At 35.4% G+C, this 22,128-nt stretch overlaps 1 protein-coding gene across 2 annotated transcripts in view; it reads left to right on the top strand.

Annotated features, from left to right (window-relative positions):
• The first annotated feature begins 9,392 nt into the window (after positions 1-9,392).
• Positions 9,393-22,128, top strand: part of Otp (orthopedia homeobox) — a 32,002-nt gene continuing 19,266 nt past the window's right edge. The window contains exons 1-4 of one of the 2 annotated variants that reach the window (XM_083049699.1): positions 9,393-9,405; positions 9,502-9,626; positions 14,570-14,704; positions 16,030-16,211. In XM_083049699.1, coding sequence (XP_082905825.1) covers positions 9,584-9,626; positions 14,570-14,704; positions 16,030-16,211 — 360 coding nt within the window. In that variant the 5' untranslated portion in view covers positions 9,393-9,405; positions 9,502-9,583. Of the gene's footprint in view, positions 9,406-9,501; positions 9,627-14,137; positions 14,705-16,029; positions 16,212-22,128 lie in introns of those variants that run through there. The other variant, XM_083049700.1, reaches the window with a different exon arrangement.

Raw genomic sequence — 22,128 nt, 5'->3', positions numbered from 1 at the left:
TAAGCTATAATATCAATTTATACTACTTAAATTTCTTTCTTTCTTTACATTCACGTCAATGGTGTAAAAAATCACAAATGTAAGGTACGTTTTATTAATATATTATAAAATATTATCAGTCATGTCTCTTCCCCCCCCCTTTCGGAATAGTAATAAACAAATCTTGGATTATAAAGAGGAAAGTGTCGTCCCCCAGCTTCCCAGTTAAGTTCAGCCGAGAAAATTGAAAAACTTCTCGGTAAAATTGTCTCGCCACTACGACTTGCACTAAACTTAACCACCTCGTGCTCAATACATTCCAAAAACTAATTAAACTTTAGACATATACACAAAGAGTCCCCGGCACAAGTTTCTCCTGACCAATTCTGCGAGGTGGATTAAACGGTAGCTTTCAAAACTAAATGTATGATAAAAAAAAGTACATATAAGAATATTAAGAAAAAATGAAATATATATACCTACATTTCTGGTTTCTCATTCTTAATATATAAACTTTCAAGTCTAATTTTTAAAACTATTTAACTTGTTATTTATGGCATATTAACTAATAAATTTACATGACCTTTATCTAACTTTAAAAATATAGGACTGATCAAATGTCCATTTTTATTTTTTATACAAAACAATGACAAGTATGTAATAACAACAAATTTGAGGATGTTCGTTGATTCACGATCCTCTTGTACAATAAACCTGTACATTGTTGAATCGTTTTTATAGTACGAGTCAGAGTGTTCTATAAATATTCATCGTGTAAACTTTACTTATCTTATAAACGTGATAACTCCTCTCTCTCTCTCACGCGGTATTAAACGGGACAGTGCGAGAGAAATATACATAGCTCTCTTATGAGTGAAGAAGCGGAGGTAGACGCGATAAATCGGCCAAAATTCGCGAATCGCTTTTGCATCGCCGCGCCGGTTCGGCAATTAAGCGAAAGCCGGTGGTATCGAGTGGCAAAATATTTGCAGAAATGTGGCATCGCCGATAACGGTTGGTAACTCGTTGGCAGCCGTACTAGGAATGTGAGATATGGGTGGAACTCGATCGACGTCCAAATGAAGCATGCTACAGAGTCGGCAAGTACCCGGCTGGATATTATAGACCTGTGAACGAGGCTGAGGGGTGGTTTCGCGCTAAATTGAAACGCTCGAAGGTAACGTCTAATGAAAGCACAAGCGCGGGAGCTAATATCCACCCCACTAGAATGTAATAATTTCAGAATGGTACTTCAGAGAGAGCTGTACTTGTGCAACAAAGGTTAACCACGCGAACAGCTATTCGCGATCGCGTAGCGAGAAATCGTCAGAGTTAGAGAGAGAAAGAGAGAAAGTCCGGCGGGGAAAAGTATCAGGCCAGGTGCGCGATTTATATCACGAGTTACCGAACCGGATGATCCGCGTGCGCGTTATATCCGATACGCTACGCCGGGAGGATCATTGCGATTGGACCGGAAGACGAGCTCCCGCGTGACCTCTTTGATATTAGTTGCCCATCAGATTCCCGGGAGAGATTGTCGACACAAGCCAAAAGTTGGATCTCGTTTTAGGATCTGTTCAAAGGCAGACAACAAGTCTAACAAGACGGTCAATTATGTATTTAAGCTAGTCATTTAACTTTAGTTAAACGAAAAAAATCAACCATCTATTCATTGGAAGAATTAAATTTATGTTTCATGTCAAAAGAGAGAAAGAGAGAATCTCTCTCAATTTTTATACAATTAAATGCAAAATGGGATTGTGTAATTTTCGTCATCATACTTAATTAGCTTAAAGAAAAAGAATAATTATTTTAAACATGATGTTTGAATTCTTATATTATTTTATTATTTAGCATTTTATTGCGACATAGTTATTTGTAATAAACACACAAATATTTATTCAAGTTTTACATTTCTATTTTATAGAACAGAAAGAAAAAATGAGGATATTTAAAATATTCATCAAGGAGTTAGTGAGTATTTTATCGGATTATAGTATCGCTTACATTTGTTGAAAAAAATCGAGATATCTTCAAAGCATTGAATTCCATTGGTTCGGAAGAATAAGCGGATTATATGATGTAACTGAATGAGATTTTCAAGTAGGTACTTCTTTATAAATTAGAGATACTGAAACATCAAGATATATATCTGAGATATATCTCGGAGCACCTATGACATTTTCCTAGACGCACGTAATTTGTCTGATGTCAAGATGTTGCTGAAAATAAAGCGAACACAGCATACGAAATGCATCTATTTGCAAATGCACAACCAACTTTTACGCTACATACATAATTTAACTAATATTCAAATATTACATTTTATATTATTTTATTTTTATTCAAATATTACATAATTCGTCATAACGCAAATTTAAAACATCTCTCAATGAACTTAATTAATTTCAAATAATAATTATAAAATATAAATAAATGTACGCGTGAGAAAGATTACTTCTTTCAATTATATGAATTATATTTTACACATAGATTTTTTTGCAAAGTTCTTAATTTTGTATTAACTGACAAATACAAAATACCGGATATTAATTACGAACTAATAAAATATGTTTTTTTTTTTGCATCGGATAATATTTTATCGCAGTTAGCAGTGAAGTTTTTTACGAGTAGTTGTCGGATAAACCTTGATAACTGACAGTAATCTACTCTAGACGGGTCGATAGTTACGAAAGCCCGGTATAAAAATAATATCGAAGAGTCCGGCGTGTGTAAGTGCATCCGTAAAATGAATTTTGTTGGAGGGCCATCTCTCTTTCTCTCTCTTTTTCTCTCTCTCTCTTTCTCTCTCGTAAGCGTAAGCGCTCGCGCGTGCGTGCGCCAACGGAGGGGACGTGAGAGCATGTAGGTGCTGTAAGCACAAATTGCCGCAAATTGGAGAAAATTGAATGAAGCTTACAGCTTAACGAAGGCACTAAACCCTTGCGGAACGACCTATCTCAACATGCAGCCCATTTTCGTGATAAGTGAGGAGATGTCGCGCGTTTAAAACACTCTAACCAGGACGTCGCTCTGCGACATTGACGTTGCGACATCCATGCAGCAAATCTCTCCAAAGATTCTTGTATGAGACCCTAAGAGTATGTGTATTCGATTCATTTGATGGCGATTTGATGGACGATATATTATCCACATTGCGAGAAGTAAAAGGATAAATACTTAATGAGAAATCTATCTTAAAAGAGAGAGAGTACCATCTCATTAAATGTTATCTCATTAAGTACAATCTCATTCACTATATTTCTCTGTCTCATTAACTATCGTTTATTTATTAATTTTGTATTATTTTATAAACAAAAATAAAATTTTATGTCGCGCTAGTATTTATATAATTGATACAAGTTTTATTTTTATTCGTTTAAAATCGCGTTGCTTATATTATTATTTCCAGCGATACTTTTATATTTACGATATTTTAATATTTGAGGTTTCATTTTGAAAAAAAAATATGTTAATGAAGTCTTTTCCAAAATCATTTATATTACATTCTTCATTCTATATGAAATAGTTGCATGAGTGATCTCGTTTTACAAAGGACTGTGAATACTTTTTTCCTACATATAATTTTATTTCATATTTTCTGTTGCTTAAAAATTTCAATTTAGATATTTATATCAATTTCATAAAATAGAATTTGTTCATTATAATCAAATTAGCAAAAATTAATCCGTAACAAACTGTCGCGAGCGAGCGATTGCATCTTAACATTTTATGTTGTCTTGCAACTCGATGCATTTATACTCGGAGCTCTAGTCCGAGCATCGATAGAAGCGAACACTTGCCTCGAACGACAAAAGATTTTGATTTTCCGATAGAAAAAGGTCGTTATTGAAGTACTTTGCCGCCGCTGAAGAACTCCGAAACGACCGTAACCGGTGGAAACATGGAGAGAAGAGGATTCTCGTTTACCGAACAAAGATAGAGATGAAGAGAGAAAGAGAGCGAAAGAGAAAAAGAGGGAGAGGGAGAAGGGGTGGTAGAACGAGAAGGGAAAAACGGAGGGCGAGGTTGAAGAAATAAGGGAGGAAAAGGAGAGAAGGGCGGCATATGGCGGTTTGAAGCAAACTGGGAGAGACACCGACTAGAGGGCGAGAGGCGCGCGCGAGACGTGGAATATGTCTGGCGTATGTGGAGAACCTTGTACACTCCCCCGGGATCGTTATGGGGGCATTCCGGCTTCTGGTATGTAATATCAGAAATTCCTCTCTACCTGTGTGTCGCCTGTTGCCCCGTGCGCGCGATGTTCCAATTGGAGCGGGCGAAACGCGCACCCGCGTGCGATGCGAAAGTGGTATTACTTGTGTGTCGGCGGAGTTTGAGGGCAGAGAGCATATAGGGACGGATCCCAACGTTTAGGAAAATAAAATTATTTTGTACAACCAAAAAAAAATAGCGCTGCAGATCCGATTTACTATTATCGATGAAACCACTGATTAAACTATTATCTAATTGGATTATCGTAAAATTTATACTCTTCTCGTTTAGAACGATATAAGCGCGTATAATGCATATTCATCGAGCTTGATGTACTAACAATATTTTCTCATTGTATGTGTAAAAAATAACAATTGTCCGTTTAACACTTTGCTGAATGTGAAATTAATACATTATTAATAAATTATTACAGTCGTATAGTTTATATAATATATTTTTTATATAATATTTTTTCTTTAAACTAATAACAAATAAATAAATATTTTTCACACTTATACTTTTATAGTACTTCGATTATTAATTTGATTGCAATGTTATGCAGACCATGCGAAAAAATTATTTATTAAAGTACTAAAGTATCATGTTATATAATTTCCTAACATTTGTATCAATTTTGACCCAGTAATTCACGACCCATTAAGAACTTAGTTAGAAGGGTGTGCTGGAACTTTTTTTTTCAAGGCGGTGCAACGATGTATATAGAGAGGACTTTGGTTTCGTCGCATGGTAGGGTAGTTTTAGCCAGAGGCATCGGTTATCTGCATTCGACACATTGTCAATTTGCCGCTGCTTGTCTCGTCTGTTTAAAATCGATCGTGCCAGAGCACACATACCTGCCTATCGAATACATTTTCGGTTTACGAGTGCTGTAGATGTCATTCCCGTTCCGTAACAATACGCTGAAAAAATAGTCGCTTTGTTCAATTTCTGTTCGCCACCGGCGTGTTTCGATCGCATGTATTAGTGTCTCCGACGACTTTTGAAAATACCTATACATAACGATTTCAATCACAGCTATTTCTATCGTTTTCAATCGTTTATTTTATTCAATGTTATGATCAAATAATTTCTTACATCAATCAAAGTTTTAATGTTTCCACTGACTATTTTGAGCTTATATTCTCTGTCAAGTAAACTTAAAAATAATATAAGAATCAATTATGATAATGTTTAGCATTAATGTTAATTTTGTTTTAATGTATCACAGGAATAAAATGATATCTTTTTCTGCAATAAATTCGATTCTTTTTATAAATATAAATAAATTAAAATTGGTTTGCCATTTATTGTACAATTAAAAAATATTTTTGAGATAAAAATAAAATAACAAGATCGCGAGCCCGAAATATAGAAATATTCAAAATTAATTTATCCATTGTCAGAACAATCTTGCTGTCCTAAATATCAGCGATCATTGAAAATGAGAACCGCAAACGCGATGCATTTGAAGTATGATGTGACTGAGAATTCCGTACGGGCGAGCAACGCATTCCGCGTGATATCTATTTCATTATGGGGGAGATTCCACAGTATTTTTGCAATTACATGCAGCGATCATCGCCACTGGTTACATAGGTTATACCGTTCATATTGTGTTTGTGAATATTGTCGCAATATGGTTGAAATTTCTCGGGGACGGCCTGTGTGATCGAATACTCGGACCAGCGACGTTAATTATCTTTAATCCAATTAGCTATATATTTGCATATGCCGACTACGATGTTTTCGAGCGTTCGCGTCTGCGCTCATTAACGCCGGTGGATATGATGCAAATGAACGAAAAATAAGTCTGCAAGGGATGTCACGCGTTACCTGAAAAGCATAATTAAAAATCGCATCCCTGCCACTCGCGGTTCTTCTTTGAATGCATCAAAAGTGATTTTGCATAAGTTTATCATTATTACGAGATGTTTGTACGAAATGTCGTTGCAAATTTTTTAATTATCCATTAATACTGAGAAGAAGGAAGAATAACTATATAAATATAAATAAGATAGAAACTTAATAAAAATAAGTAAAGTAAGATTTTCTTAGAGAGTATAAAAAAATTGGTTACCGATCGAATAGCAAATCGTATATGAATTCTGCCAGAAAATATTATATCGCTAATAAGTGAGTTTAATCAATAAAATGCGAAAGACATGCATGTATAAAATATTAATTTTGCCAATCAAAATCATCGTTAATTATTCTTATATTAATGAAAAAATGTATGAAATTCGGATGATGCAGCTATTTCATCGAGTTTATTAAATTTCTTTGAACATCTTTTATCTCTCCCCTTTGCGCAAAAAGCAATATGGCAATGTGTACGCTCATTTGTTACAAAAAATAAAATATATAAGAGTATAAAATATAAAATATATATTTTTTATATAATATATAAAATATAAAATAAAGTATAAAAGTATAAAGTATAAAATATAAGTATAAAATAAAACACATAAAAGTATATATATATATATAAAATAAAACACATAAAAGTATATATGTATATATACACTTGCAACTTGCAACATATTGTATAGAAACATATAAACATATGTATATATTTACAGATACATACAAACAAAAAATGAATACATATAACTATAAATATATGTGCATGCAATATAGATGTATGTATATGGACACACGTGTATATACATGTGCATACATTTAAAACAATGTACATATTGTAATATTTTGTTATGAAATCATAAAAAAACTAAATATCATTAAATTATAATTTGTAAGATACATTTTAAATTTAAACTATTTTTTTTTTTCCTAATAAATTAGGAAGATAAAATATAAGCTCTTCTTTTGATGTTATTTTATCTAATCTATTATAAAAGTTATTTACATTTCTATCATTTATACAAGCCCTGATATTATTCTTAAAATCTAAGCTCTGTTCTACAGACATTAAAAAAAAAAACAGAAGTCACATAAAAATTATATTAGTGAATTACATCGATTATATATCGATTAAATGTTAATATTGCAACTATATAATGTTTATTACTAATGTATACGATTATTATGAATTACCAATGTACATGACAATACGACTTCAAATTCGTCAAAGAATCTGTCATTAAAATTTATTTCAATGTGAGTGGAATACTCTGTATATCAATTTGTGCGATGTTAATAAGTCATTTAACAGAGCACTAAAGCAGAGTTGTTTGTATAGTTGTTATTTATAATTGTATTGGTCATTTTGATAAAACTACAAAAACTATTAATGATCTGATCTATTTTATAAAAGAATTTACTTAATTAAATTAATATATTAAATTATAAATAAAATTCATCAAATGTAGAGTATTAAAATATAATTTTAGGCAATATAACAGTTCTTAGAGTAAAAAATCTAATGGCAATTTATATATAAAATATTTATATATTTACTAGGATATTTATATTTTATGCAAAAGCATAAAATGTGTTAATAATCATAATGTTCAGAATATGAAAATTAATAATAAGCATTATCACACCACTTTTCGTAAAATTATAAGTAATATTTAGCTGTAATATGAAATGTAACTATTTTCTCATATTTGCTTTTAATTCTTTTTAAGCACACAAATATATAATCTCTGTGGGCAAGTCTAAATTTCTAATAAACTATTATATTATCCGATGCAATTATAAAACTATCGTTGTACACGTAAAAAGTACCGTTTCCTTTACGCTTGTCGCAAATAGGGATGGAATGTTGTAATGTAGAATCGCGGGAATCGCGGGCAGGCGGGTCAGTAAGCGTTAGGAGCCATCGCGACTTCGCTTCCGTTCTCGCTGCGTGGGTTGCCGCGTTATAAAAAGGGGTAGCTATTGAATTAAAAGGATGTAGAGGGAATAAGACGCAACGAGGAAGCGAGAACGCGAATCGAGCGAGATTCCAGCGAGCGCGCAAGGGAGGAAGCATCGCGAGAGGACGTGAAACAACTCGACGAGCGAAGCGGAAAGGGCTGAAATGGGGGAGAGAGATAGAGAACGAAGGGATGCGGGGGTGGAGGGGAGGGAGAGGGTGTGCAGCGGCATGGGGGTGAAAGGGGAGAAGGGAGAAGAAAGGCGGAGGAAATGAGAAGAAGAGGGCTCTCTCTTCTCCTTCGGCCGGTCGTCTGCTCACCCTTTCCCTCCAACCCTCTTTTTCCACCCCCGCGCTCGCCGACGAGCTCTCGTGCGCGTTTCTGCACCCTTCTTCCCCCCCCCGGGCCATAAAAATAAAATTTCAATAAATCTCCACCACGCGAAAACTAGTGGGGCATCCGGAGGGCGGGCTACTCGCTCATTGGAGCCGTGTTCGTGGCGGTTGCCGCCTACCGCAAAGCGGAGACGGTGAAAGAGACGGTAACCTGGATAGAGTTCATCTCGGGGATATGGGCAACCCTTGTACGGCTACCAACCATCGCGGCCCCGGCCACTGAAAATCCGCCGATGCGACGGTACCGCGTCATCGGGTCCGAGACTCCTCCGTTCGTCTATCCACCGACTGTCTCTTATCTCCTTTTATTCTAATAGTCCCACTTTCTCAGCGAAGCTTCCGGTCCATTGTGTTATCTCCACTCTCTTAGAGCGCGCACTCGCTTATCGATGGATGACGACGATGATTGCAAACAAAAATAATTAGTCAAAAATTATTTTTCTTATGTTTTAATTAAATTTGCTGTGCAAAAAAATATATAAACTCTTAAATATATATAAAAGAATCTACATATAAAATTACAATCTTTTCCTAGAGATGAGTTCATTATACAGTAGCATATAGAGACCTTGAAAATTTTTCATCTTGATTACCAATCCAATATTTCATTAGGGGGTGAACAGATAAGACAAATAATTGTAGTTTTAACTAATTTGCAGCTAATTATAATTTTTCCTTCTAAAAAAAAATAAATAAATAAGATTCCAATTGTAAAAACGATCTTTTGGAGGAAGGTAATGTCACAGCTAGCTACCTTCCTGGTTCCCGTTGAATCTGAAGGGTAGGAGCGATTTAATATCACGCCCACCGTTGCAGAATGTAAGGGTGGTAGGGATCCTTACGAGGTGCGAGTGCGAGCGAGAGACCTGGTGGCAAGCGAATTTACGTGAACGAGATGCCAACATTGCCGCCAAAGCTGGAACGAGTGGGGGAACTTGGATATGGCAGTCGGCCAGTTCGCTGTTTGCCTTCCTGGGGCACGGGCCGGTCCTCAGGTTCGTCTGTACAATTCCAAATACTCGCATCTAAGGAGGATCGTGCGTCGCGCCGCCACAGACAGAGTCACAGTTCTTTTTTTGTCCCCCGTATAGTTCCTCCGAGTTGAGGGTGAGGTGTGTCACGCGGATTTCCGCTTCCGCGTGCTGTATCGGAGCTACGCTCCCCGGGAGCGGGATGCTCAACAATATCACCGCCGGTTCCATACACGGTATCTCCGGTAAGTATCCGTATATCAGAAAGATCTGTCCGGTTATAGTGCGTATCGAGAAGAATGAGCACACATTCGCGAAACGATTTCGCCAATCGCTGTACTCGTCCGTCGAATACCGATCGAAACTACTCGTTATGCGTTGGGGTTAAATATTCCAGGCCTAAATCCCTTTCGAAATTCTGAAGCTGGCCGAGATTCGCGACCTTCATCGATTTCTGTCACCCTACGTTAATTTATTAAAATTTCTTGGTTTAAATTGAAAACATCAGTATAATTAAATGTATTTTGGATTGATTCCAAAATACAAAAATTTATCACGGAATTATCGGATTAATTGTGTAATTCACGCTTAATAAACAATGACCAATTGAGTGCCAAGTTTTATATAAATTAGTATAATCAAATTTTCACTATTGCAATCATTAATCACTCTCCTACTTAGTCGATATATGTTAATGATTATGCAGATCACATGGTATTTAGTGAAACTTTTAGATTATTATCTCACAAATCATGGATAGCAATTCGATTAGATGCATTTCGATTAGAGTGTTAAATGTATTTCAATCGCGAAAAGTTCGAGAGCCGTCGATATGTAACGCCGACGGTAAATGCGTGTTTTGTTTCTAATCTGTACAAGAATTCCGTTTATCGTGTCTAAAGTTTTTAATCAATGTGCAAAAGATATCGTGAAGTGTTGGACAATTTGATTGAATCAGAGATACATAATTTGAAGATTTAATGCAATGTTAATTGCAGATTTCATGAATTTTAATAATAGCGCCCATATTTCGCCAACATTAAAGGGGGTTGAAAGCTGTAAATTTTTGGGATTATGGCAGAAGTTATAGAGAATTTATATCGGATCATTAATAGTATATTTTAATTTATATTATTATCATAAATATATTTATCTCGAAAAGATTAGTTAGTATGTATCACGATGATTATATCGTTGTGTCGATATCGTAAAAAAAATGATTCTATTTTCATACGTAATGTAAAATACGACGAAGAGAGAGAATAGTGACAGTATAATATTGATAGTGTGGTAGTGTAAACTTTGATGCTACAATCTTAGATTTAAAGCGCGGCGCCAAGTATCGTAGCATCAGGTGTCCCATAAGAAGCGTGTTTCTTTATGGTTTTTCTAAAATGCGAGAGCTATTTCTCATGTTTAAATTCTAATCTCAATTTATCAATGTATTATTCTTTTTTTTCACACGACATTACTATAATATCAGTGCATTATATATCCAAGTGGTCTCTTTAATTATAATGGGACATTATTACATAATATCTAAAAATCACACACAAATAACATCTACAATAAGGAAAGCGTTAAACGTTATCATTTAATTAATCTAATTTGATTATAAAAATTTGATTATACATAATTCTAAATACTAAAATCTTTTCATATACGTTATGATATTATGGTGCATATAGACTTATTTAAAGTTAATTATTATTTCTATTTCTATTAAAGTTATTTATGATTAAATTTGCGGCAAAAATATCCGTACATTCTATCGCAAAATAATAATTGCAAAATATGTTAAAGTTATTATTAAACAGTTATATTCGATAACGAATCAAAGATCTTTTACGAGGCAAACGTCATTTTCTGTGTAAAATAGCGAATTAATAAAACAATAGTACTATTATCTGTCGCCAAATATACCACAATTATTTAATGTAATGTCGTTTAATTTAAAATTTTTTATTAATCACGAATTTTACTTAGAATTACATTTTTTTACGCGCACACCTATTATTCAAATCGCGCCACTATGATTCATTACATTTCTTATTTTATTATGCTTACAAAAGGATGCTTACAAAAATCCCAAATGAATATGAATCCGATTTAATCAATTAGACTAACATCCGTCGGCTGGCGTAGGGACTGTTTTGCCTGGCTAATCCACTGTGAATCCTATCGAATATCATGGGGATGTAATTAGCATTGTATAATTTTCCTGTAAAATATTGATTACATTGGTATATTTATAAATTATACTTTTCTTACATCAATTTTTTACTTACTTTTTATACTTATATTGACAAGCAAATAAATACAAATTATTTAATTATAAAAATACATTTTTTAAATTTGATTAAACATTTTTAAATAAAATTAAAGATATTTATTATGTATTTTTATTTGTTCGATATTTACATGATAAAATTATAATTTAAGTAATAACCATAAAAATATTTTGTAAAGCGTGTTGAATAATGTATAAATAATCCATAAAGTTTTTATTATGGACGTATAATTTTATATTACATCTTTTTCCGTATTATATAATTTCTTTTGTATTACATTTATATACATCCTTTATATCAGTAGTAAGTATAAGATAGTAAATTATGTTAATTTACGTTATTTTCAGTTAAGAAAATTTTTCCTTCTAAGTTGATTTTCTAGAATCGTAAATGGAAAAATAAAAAGAAAGGGACAAAATTAGCTTAAAAATCCGCATGAAATGATAGTGTGAAATGTGCCGGTAACACGTGACGCGCACGTCTTCGAAAGCCTCCTTCTCAAGAAAGCCGCTTCTCGAGTTTGATGATCTTAATTACCTCAACACTGATTACATTACGCGGGAAGTTGAGGAACGATTTAGAGAGTTAGAATGTTGTAAGTGGCGAGAACTGAATAAAGCGGTACACGTTAATCGGATTAAAAGAAAATTATCGCTCAATTTCTTTTACTTTAAGGCCATATTTGTATATGATTTATGCACTTGCTTTCTATTCTATATCAAAGTAACCTTATCATCAAATAAATTGAATGATAATTCAGACGAATGAAGATGAGAGAAATTTTTTTGTTTTTTTTTAGACGATTAACTCTTATTGGGATCGAAGATTGTCGTATATTGATGATTATAGCTGTGATTATGAGAGTTTCGTGCAAACGCAATATATCATACCGGCGTTGCCTGCTTCGCGTCTAATAAATTACACTTATCTGTCATTCGTCGGAATGAGATTAAACGTATACTTACTAATAGTTGATCGATTCGTAACTGTATCGATATGTCTTTAATTATCTCCCTTCAATTTATCGCGATATATCGAAAATAAAATGTAGCCCTTGGTGGACGGCGTTGCGCGCATACATCTCGTCACACTTAAAGTATGTCCGTTAAAATTTTTTATGATATACGTTAATTGCATTTGGTGCGTCGGCCATCCATTGAGACAAAGCGGGCTACCGCCTCGCGAATGTGATATGCGAATAAATACGTCTGTCACGACATTTCCGAATATAGTAATGTGATTTATGACTTTATTATTCAGACGTTTCTGCGCGAGCGGCTGTCAATCATAAAGTTTTCAAACGTCGATAAACGTTGCAACAATCGAACGTTATAAAATTTCTTTTTTTTTTCTCTACAGCCACTTCACGCACTCTGAATTACCGCGATACTTCAAAATGAGTGAAAAAAAAATTATACATATAAAACGGATACTTAACTGCGTCGCATGCGATCCTTTAGTGATTAGCATGTTAATTTGATTATGATCTTCAATAATCCGGTCAATTAATGTGGGATTAAATAATAATTCTCAATCATTAATCTGAGAAAAGGCATTTCAAAGTATATAATGTGGATATAATTATGCAGAATTTATAAATGTTAACGGACAAAGTTTTCTTTTTCCATTAGGATATGCAATGCAATTTAGGCGAGACTGTGATTGTGCTGCGTAATTTTTTGTACATTAGCAGAAGATGTCATTGATGTGTATGAAGAATTATAGTGAGAACGTTAAAGAAATTCATCAAATAAAAGGGCTTTTAAATACCAAGACTATCATTATTCGAATGATATCATTATGTTGAGGCCTAAATTAAAGATCTGTCATAAAGTTCATTCATATGATATACTCATTCAGGAAAGCCTCACTACACGGTGGTCCAATAGTTTGATATCGATTCTCTATAACTTTGTGCGACTATAAATAAAATTGATAGACTTCTATTTATATTCTCTTATTATTAAGAAAGTTTATGATTAAATAAAAAATTGTGGAATAATGAATTTGAATAAAAGTTGCAAAATAAGGAAAGAGAGATTCTTCAAGGAAAGTCTTTCACGCTAATGAAAAAATAATGTTGTATCTATAGTTTTCTAAAAGTCTCGACATCTCGATTGAAATTCATCAAAAATAGAAACTTCAAGATGCTTCCGTGATTAGAAAAATTTTATATCGGTTGCGCCCCAATCTATGCAAAATTTTTCGCGCTTACATAAACGTTCACAATTAATGACCATAGTTTCAGATTTGAATTACTCCATTATTCTTCTGTACTTTTCGTAAAGTTTTTCCATTGTATAATATTATCATTTTGTGGGTGGAAATTTTTTAACGAGCGCGACGCAGAAGATGCGTTTACGTCGTATCGTCAACTAAACTAGTTTATCTCATTACGTAATCATCTTTGACAATGCACAACGACGTGCGATACCTGTGATCTGACACATACTGGATCCGAGAAGGAGTAGGCGTACCGCGATTCCCGAGATGGACGCAGTCTTCGCAACATATTATATACGCACGCATGTCTACGCGTGAACGTATAGAGAAAAACACTCTCGCGCACGTACATACACGTGTGCATATATACACACATTTACATATGTACTTGCGCGCGAGTGTGCGTGGGACGCATGTGTGTTTGGCCGCCTAGAAGCCAGAGTACGGTGACGATTCTCGCACCTCTTCGCTAAGTGGCCCGTACGCCCCTCGGCCGGCTTCTGCTCCTATACAAATTTAAACTACGTAGAGCGGGCGCGTGGGGCGGGCAAGCGGGAGGCATGTATGGAGCACGAGGAGGAAGCCCGGCGAAAAGAGAAAAAATGGAAGAAAACTGAAGCGGCACGTCTTCTTTTTTTCTGCCCCGCGTCGTCCCCGCTGCTGCACGCGCTTAGGAGCGAAGGATGTGCAAGATTTGAAGCGGTACGAGAAGGAGCATGGTGTGCTGGGAGTGAATCTGGGCTCCGGTCTGTCCGCGGGTGGTGGCCTGACGCTTCATCAGGAGCTGATCATGACTATGCCTGGCGCAGGTGAGAGCGCTCGTCCGTCGCATGGAAAAAAAAAAAAAAAAATATAAATAAAATGCATTAGTCGACTCTACAAATTTATTTTCGACTAACATTTTCAATTAACTAGATTTTTCATAGCGCGAAAAGAAATTATATTTGAAAGCTTCGATTTTTTTTTTCGGTAGCACGCTCGGACAATCAATACTTTATTACAATGAAAACTGGTGACACGCCAAATGTTTTCCGATATAACGAAAAAACATTTATTGTTTCAACAAATATGTTTTATATAAAAATTTCCAAATATATCTTGGATTGATTTTGAATAAAACATATTTACTACATCAAGAAATCTGCTGTACTAAACAGTAAATTCTAGTTATAATTTTATGCAACTTGAGACTTAATTGTCATAATGCTGAAAACGGACGATATATTACGGCCACAAATTTGTCGAGCCAATACAGTTTTTAGTTATTATAGTTAATATTTTTTATCTGTTAATATATTTAATTATTAATATTATTTTTATTTATTCTTTATTACGGAAGGTTTGAATTCATTAAAGAATTTTGAAAATTAATGGAAAGAGACTCAGAGGTAATATAATAAAATGCCTTGCAAGTTAACTCTAGCTTAATATTGAATAAAAAAATATGTACGTCATAAGATTGTTAAAAAAAAAAAAAATAAATAAAATTAGATGAAGAAACTATATAAGATGAAGAAGGTATACTCGATTACTCTACTTTATATCTTGTACGTTTTTTGTTCACATTCTGAAATAGAGCTACATAAAAATAACCGTGAATTATTTGGAATTAATTATGAATGACTGAATGATTTTAAATAAATTGGATGTTGGTGTTAAACGAAAAAATGAACCGCATTAATTTTCCGCGAATGTTTCGTGAGTAGCCGTAATAAGTACACGAGATATTCTCAGAATAGATTGCGCGATGTTTGGATTGTGAATTAGAAGACGGAATCATTTTACTGAATATTGCCAATGAATATTGCAGTATATCTTATACTTATTGTCAAAATCTCATTGAGTAAATTGCAGTAAAGGTATATACATATACTGCTAAAACATAAATTTAATTTAATCCAGCCTATTTTTAATTAATTTTACTAATAATTATTGACTAATATTGAATAAAAAATAATGTAGTATTTTATACTAGGCACTTTTCATCACTTTCTATTTTTTAAGATGTGAAGAAGATTTGATTTATATGTCCTACCGATTAGTTTATTAAAATTAGTTGGAGATATAATTGATATCGGAGTAATCGATATTCTCGATATGATTACGTTATTTACCTGTTTATTTCATATTTTAGGAAGCGCGGGGGGGATCGGACAGGGCGATGACAAACCCACGAAGCAAAAACGACATCGGACGCGTTTCACACCAGCCCAGCTCAACGAACTAGAAAGGTGTTTCGCCAAAACTCACTACCCGGACATCTTCCTGAGGGAGGAAATAGCTGTGAGGATCGGCCTCACGGAAAGTCGCGTTCAGGTAGGTGTGGTCAAAATGTACAGACTGCCGTTGGCACGAAACGATTAATCCAGGTTGAGTTTAAACCTATCGCGTGCCTTCGCATTCATCGTCGTGCCGAAATTACATTGCGAGAATTTCTATGTCATGCCTATTAAAATAATTGTAATGCGGCGTTACGTTTGAACATTTAAATCGGTCGCTGAGAAAAAAGGAACACTGCATGATGCCATTTATTTGCGATTTAGAAAAATTTTGCGCAATAATCGATTCGTTTGTATAAACGTCTCGATTATTGAGATATATTATAAGATATCACTTATTATCATATAAATGTGGGGGATGATCTCTGATGCGCGATTATCATGATAGTTATAATAATATGTTAATTATTAACAACATATAAGACTTTAGGGATATTTTTATAAAAATTTCACAAAAGTAAAATGTTCGATAAGAGTCGAAAATTTAGTGACACGAATGTAATTGAGTGATAAGTTAGGGGGTTACAATATAGCATAAATTGTCGCGTGGTGACCTCGCAGTTATCCTCAGAAACATATATCCAGACAGCACCGGAACTCTCCGGTGAAATCAATTGTACCGGCCTACTGTGGCTTTTTGGATTAAAGTGAAACTTGGAGCAGAGCAGCTAAGCCCTCACCCTGCGGGGTTCCGAATTTTGTGGTGGGTTACGCTTGGTTGCGGGGCGACCGCGAAACTTTGCAGAAACTCGCAAGTCCTGCGTCTAGCATTAGGAATTCCTCAATCAAGGATCAAGAAATCGCGAAAGCGATTTCCTCAAAAACTGTTGTTTCTAAGTTTTTCTTTCTTCGAAGGTGTACGGAACGTACATTGAGCTATCCACGAATGATTATCAATTAGGATAATTCTAGCTTAGACATTAGTTATTGTTTAACATGCGATTAAGAACACAAACTATTTTACTTTGCGAGTTAAATTTTTAGAGAAATGACTTAAGCTAATTGTATTGCATTATATTAACGCAGGGAGATGGAAAGAACCAAAAATAGTACACAATGAAAATTAAAAATAGACGTGTCAATAATAAACGTCAAATCAAATTTAAAAAGACACAGTAAATCGAAGCATTTTTCGCATTATAATTTAACGAGCGTAATGTGTTTTTGACAGCAGGAATACAGTCGTGATTTCCGTAGTTTATCTAAATACGGAGCCGACGGAAATCTATATCTCAGGATTCGTAGAACGAAAATCTTTGAATTCCTGTTCTATTCATTTAAGAGTTCATCGACCTTTCCATTCAATTACACGGTATAATATCAGCACGTATTTTAATTAAAAATCAGAAAATAAAGTTGTGTGTGTGGCCAATGAAATATGAAAATCGACAAAAAGTTTCATGAAAATTAAATGATAATTGATCGTTAAAAATGATGTGAATATTGATAGAGAACTTTACTAAACAAAGAGATTTTGATTTATTATAATATACTCGGGTTGTTTTGTGATACTATTTTGTTCGATTACTTTGCACTGTATTAAAAATATTCTTAAAACGTGAATATTTTAAAAATTAACCAGAAGAACTAAGATCACCGCGCACACACACACACACACACACACACACACACACACACATATGGTCTTCTGCATCAGATTTATCTGAGAGCAAGTCAGCTAAAAATTTGTCAGCTCGATCGAATTTGACCATCGCGCGGGAAAATGGCTTGGCCTCCCCGCGGGCCATCAGCTGACGGAACTCTTTTAAGTCTCCGGGGCACGTCTAGAAAAACGGAGTTAATAGAAATTCATGAAAATTTTATTCGCAACTTGGAGGCGTCAGTCAAGCCGGGCGTTGTGCCGCATATCAAGCAGCCACACACTTTCCGTCTTTCTTTTGCGCGCGTACGTATATAAATTTGCACATGCGAGTCGCCGGATATATCGGATATATATTTTTGTTCGTTGGGTATAATAAGCTGTTTATATGATGAGAATAGCTATGCGTGTATCATCGACGGGGGAAGGGGGATGAAAAGATATTTCTTTATTCCTGCAAAGAGACAATAAATTTAATATGATAAATGAAAGCTCTTCTCTAGTAGACACATCTGAGACTCTAATTTTAAAATCAGTTTTAATTTACAAACTTTGTTAATTATTTTTCTAAGTCAATATAACATGTGTAACATCATTATTTTCGATATCGTATAAAGACATTTGTATCATAGCACTATAAAATTTAAATCGAGCTGTTGTTCGATGCCCCAGAGTAGCACTACTATCGCAAATATCTTGCTTCATGATTTTCATCTGTCATCATGTTGAGACTGGCGATACATTGACTTCGGTGCACAGCTTTCAGAGTGTTTAATGAATTAGTGGTTTCAAAGTCATGTCAGGGGACCCGGACTTCTTCTTCCGGCTTCGGAACAGCGCGTGTTCGTTTCTCCTTTCTCGGGAAATGTCAGGATAAAGAAAAAAAAAAAAAAAAAAAAAAAAGGAAAGGAAAAGGAGAGAAAGCGAACCGGGATTCGTGGGTCTGTCGGGCGGCAGGCCGCCTAATTGAAAGAGGTTTTCTGTGGGCGAGGGTAGACATCAGCGTGAACGAAGCGTTTCCAAGGAAACCCGGCAGCGGGTACTCGTGTGGAGAGGGCCTTCGGCACCAATGGGGCTGCGAGGGAAAGGCGCCGGCGCTCAGCATCGCTATACTATCGAGCGTTGCTATCAAAGGTTTCTTGACTTGCCATGGCGGATCCGTTGCGTATTTTAAAGCTAATCATGTAATCTTTATTTATTTATTTATTTATTTATTTTTTAATTATTTCTGCGCGTTACCGCGATCGACCGCAGTTATGAACTCTTTCTAAGGGATGCACTTACCCTTACAGGATGTTTCACGTTGAATTATGCTTTCGCTGAAGGGTACTAAAAGTTTAATCAATTTTTCTGTCCTGGATATAATTATATTAAAAGGTTCCACAAATATATCGCCCATAAGCTAAAATATACATTGCTTGAGGGTTGAAGAATTTTTGGCTCCTTTTCAAAATATATATCTTGATATCCGATTTAAAAATTGTCATATGATAAACTATCTCGCGTGTCACCCCTGATTAAATTTAAAATTAGCGAACACGTAGGGAATCCGTTCGTTTCTACGGTCTATATCATCATATGCAGCATAAGTTGTGACATTCCGCATCATTGATACAGTAAACGTAATAGCTCTGTTGTATAATCGTTGCATTAATGGGTAGAAAATTGCTCGTTACGAGTGCGTTGCACATAATAGCGCGTGTGGTAGCTCTTTCCCTCTCTATCTCTCTGATAACCGCGATAGGTGTGTATGATAGTTAGACAACAATTGCCACGTTTGTGTCGATAGGTATTGCTTATCCAATCATCCTTTACATACGTTTCTTTTTTTTTAAATTTTATCGAAAATATCCTTTGGTCGCGTTCAGAGTTCAAACGATTGATAGAACTGAGTTTTACATTCTCATACATCAAAATTAATATGACGTTAAGTATGGTCCGACGTTTACTTTATTATTTCGTAAGAAAGAAAAATTAAAATATTTTAATTAATATATATATATATATATATTTTTTTATTAATATATTTTCTATATATCGTAATTATTACGTATAATATTCACGAGATTATATTTCAACTAAAGAATACAACTATTTGTCATTAAATTCTTCGGTATATTCAATATTCATTGATATCGGGAGGCGATTGGGAGATTTCGAATACAATCCGCAAACACATTGCTGACAAGAGCGAACGATCGGTAGCGCGGAGAGATTAATCAGTCACCATTTTTCCGATCGAGCACAATGCGACTCCGGAACAATGGGAAGCATTCCCTGATTAGCAACAAAATACTTGAAATAGTGTAATGAAATATTACGGTTCATCGATTTGTAGTAATTTATTATCGCACGAAGAGAGAGACGTAATTGTTGCTCCATCTCTAATTCCCGTTAATGAACAACTATTAAATTGCACGATAACGCATCGTGAGAACTGCCTGTACAAACAACAATTACTTCGAAGTGGCATTATGCAGCTATTTGAAATTATGTGTAACATTTAATTAACGTCTTAAAGCGATTATTGTTGCGTTGCGAACTCGTTAGCGCGATGATACGTATTGTCCGAGATACGGCGGCGGAGATGAGCGCTCCTCTTGTACGATACATCGCGAGATGATTTGACATATATGTATATAGAATATATACCAAATTATACGGCCCGCGCGCGCGTTCGCTCGAAATAAAATAATTAAGAGCCGCCGACTTTATCGCTGAAAAATGCACGAGCTTTCGGTGAGTGTTCGCTCCGCTTAATTAGCCGTAATGGACATAATGAATTTTACATTAGACCGAGTTTTATCATTTTCGAATAAAAAAAAGGGGGATAGACGGGGGAATGGGGAGGAACTCTCGTACTCTCATAAACTCGGCGCGTTGCAGCCGGTGTCGCTAAACGCAACCAATTTCCGTTGCATCGAAGTACATAATCGTGCGGTCGCTGCATTTGCCCGCGTGCCTGCGACGAATATCGTTATTCACGGAAAGCGCGAAAAGTTATTTACTCAGTTGTCGTTTCAGCATGCGCTTAACAATTCTTCATTCGAATTTAATCGACGAAAGGGTGGAAGACGTGGAATAGCTTTGAAAAGAATTGCTAAATATTTCGTTGATAAAATTATTTCGTAACATTGAGAATTCCTAAGTTGCAAAAGTAAATGTTAAGAGAAAGAAGGATGAAATATATATGAAAATAATCGACGGAAATTGCGCGAATACAGAGTGCGTCCCGCGTTTACTACAGAATTGACTATAATATTTAGAAAATTTTCCTCCTCAATGGGAAGAAGCGTCGTTCGATAGCTATGCATTATTTCGCGCGGTGGTGAACGCGAAATGTGCGAGACGTCACTTGTGCAATACCGTCCGTTTATCACGTCGGGAATTCACGATTGACACACGGGGTCAACGGCTTTTTTTCATGCGATATGTGCAGCACGGTTTTAGAACGCGCTCGCGCTATTCCTTACCGTCAATCATATCCCGAATATTAATTCAGCCGCGTCCTCGATGCTTCAAATAAAGTTCAATCATCCACGGAGGGTTGTGGGAGTTTGAGACAAAAGCTTTTTTCAGCCGGACGTTTATTACTAATTGTAAGCCGACAGTTTATTTCGGGCGGCGTATCGGCACTTTACGGTTTTAATTACGCGTATTTTAATCCGCCCAGGAGACATTTTCTGTTTCGGGAGCGTGGTGCCGAGGTAGAATGAGCTTTATTAGACTGCACACGGTCGATTTAAATTTAATCATAATGAAGAGGCGATTAAAATTGCAATCGTCCGCGGAATAGAACCCATAGCGCCGGGCAGTTAACGTCTGCTAACAGGCATTTAACTTAACAGCCTCAGGTAACTGCTCGTTTTCTAGGCTGAAGGGTCCTTTCGATTGCCGTTGCCGAAAATTTTATGGGGCACACGACTCTTTCGTCGATGAGCGCGGCTCCAACTTTCGGGGGCAAAAAGGGACGACTGTTTTCGCTCGCGCGCGATCGTTTCCGCGGATTATCGTCGTTCACTGCGCTGTATAGAGAACTCTGTCGACTCGAGCAAACTTGGATCGATCGTTCGAGTTTCGAATCGGTGTAAAATCATTAGCGCGAAAGTATCTAATATTCCTGAAAACCTTTTCTCGATAATGCCGCTTCGCTTATAAAAAAAACAGAAGTCATAGGCAGAATAAGAACATTTTTTTCGCGACGTATAAGAATTTTCTGTGAAATGGTAAAACGAGGGCTGACATCTCATCCGATATCACGTGCATTTTTTTCTGGTATTTTATCGTATTATGATTTTAATTAAAAAGAGTAATCCGTATTGAAAACATAACAGCAGTGTGAATTTTGTACGCG

The sequence above is a fragment of the Prenolepis imparis genome, unplaced genomic scaffold, assembly GCF_030444845.1.
Source record: "Prenolepis imparis isolate NDT839.2.m4 unplaced genomic scaffold, iyPreImpa1.0 SCAF_11, whole genome shotgun sequence".
NCBI lineage: Eukaryota > Metazoa > Arthropoda > Insecta > Hymenoptera > Formicidae > Prenolepis > Prenolepis imparis.
This window is presented reverse-complemented; position numbering and strand designations above follow the sequence as displayed.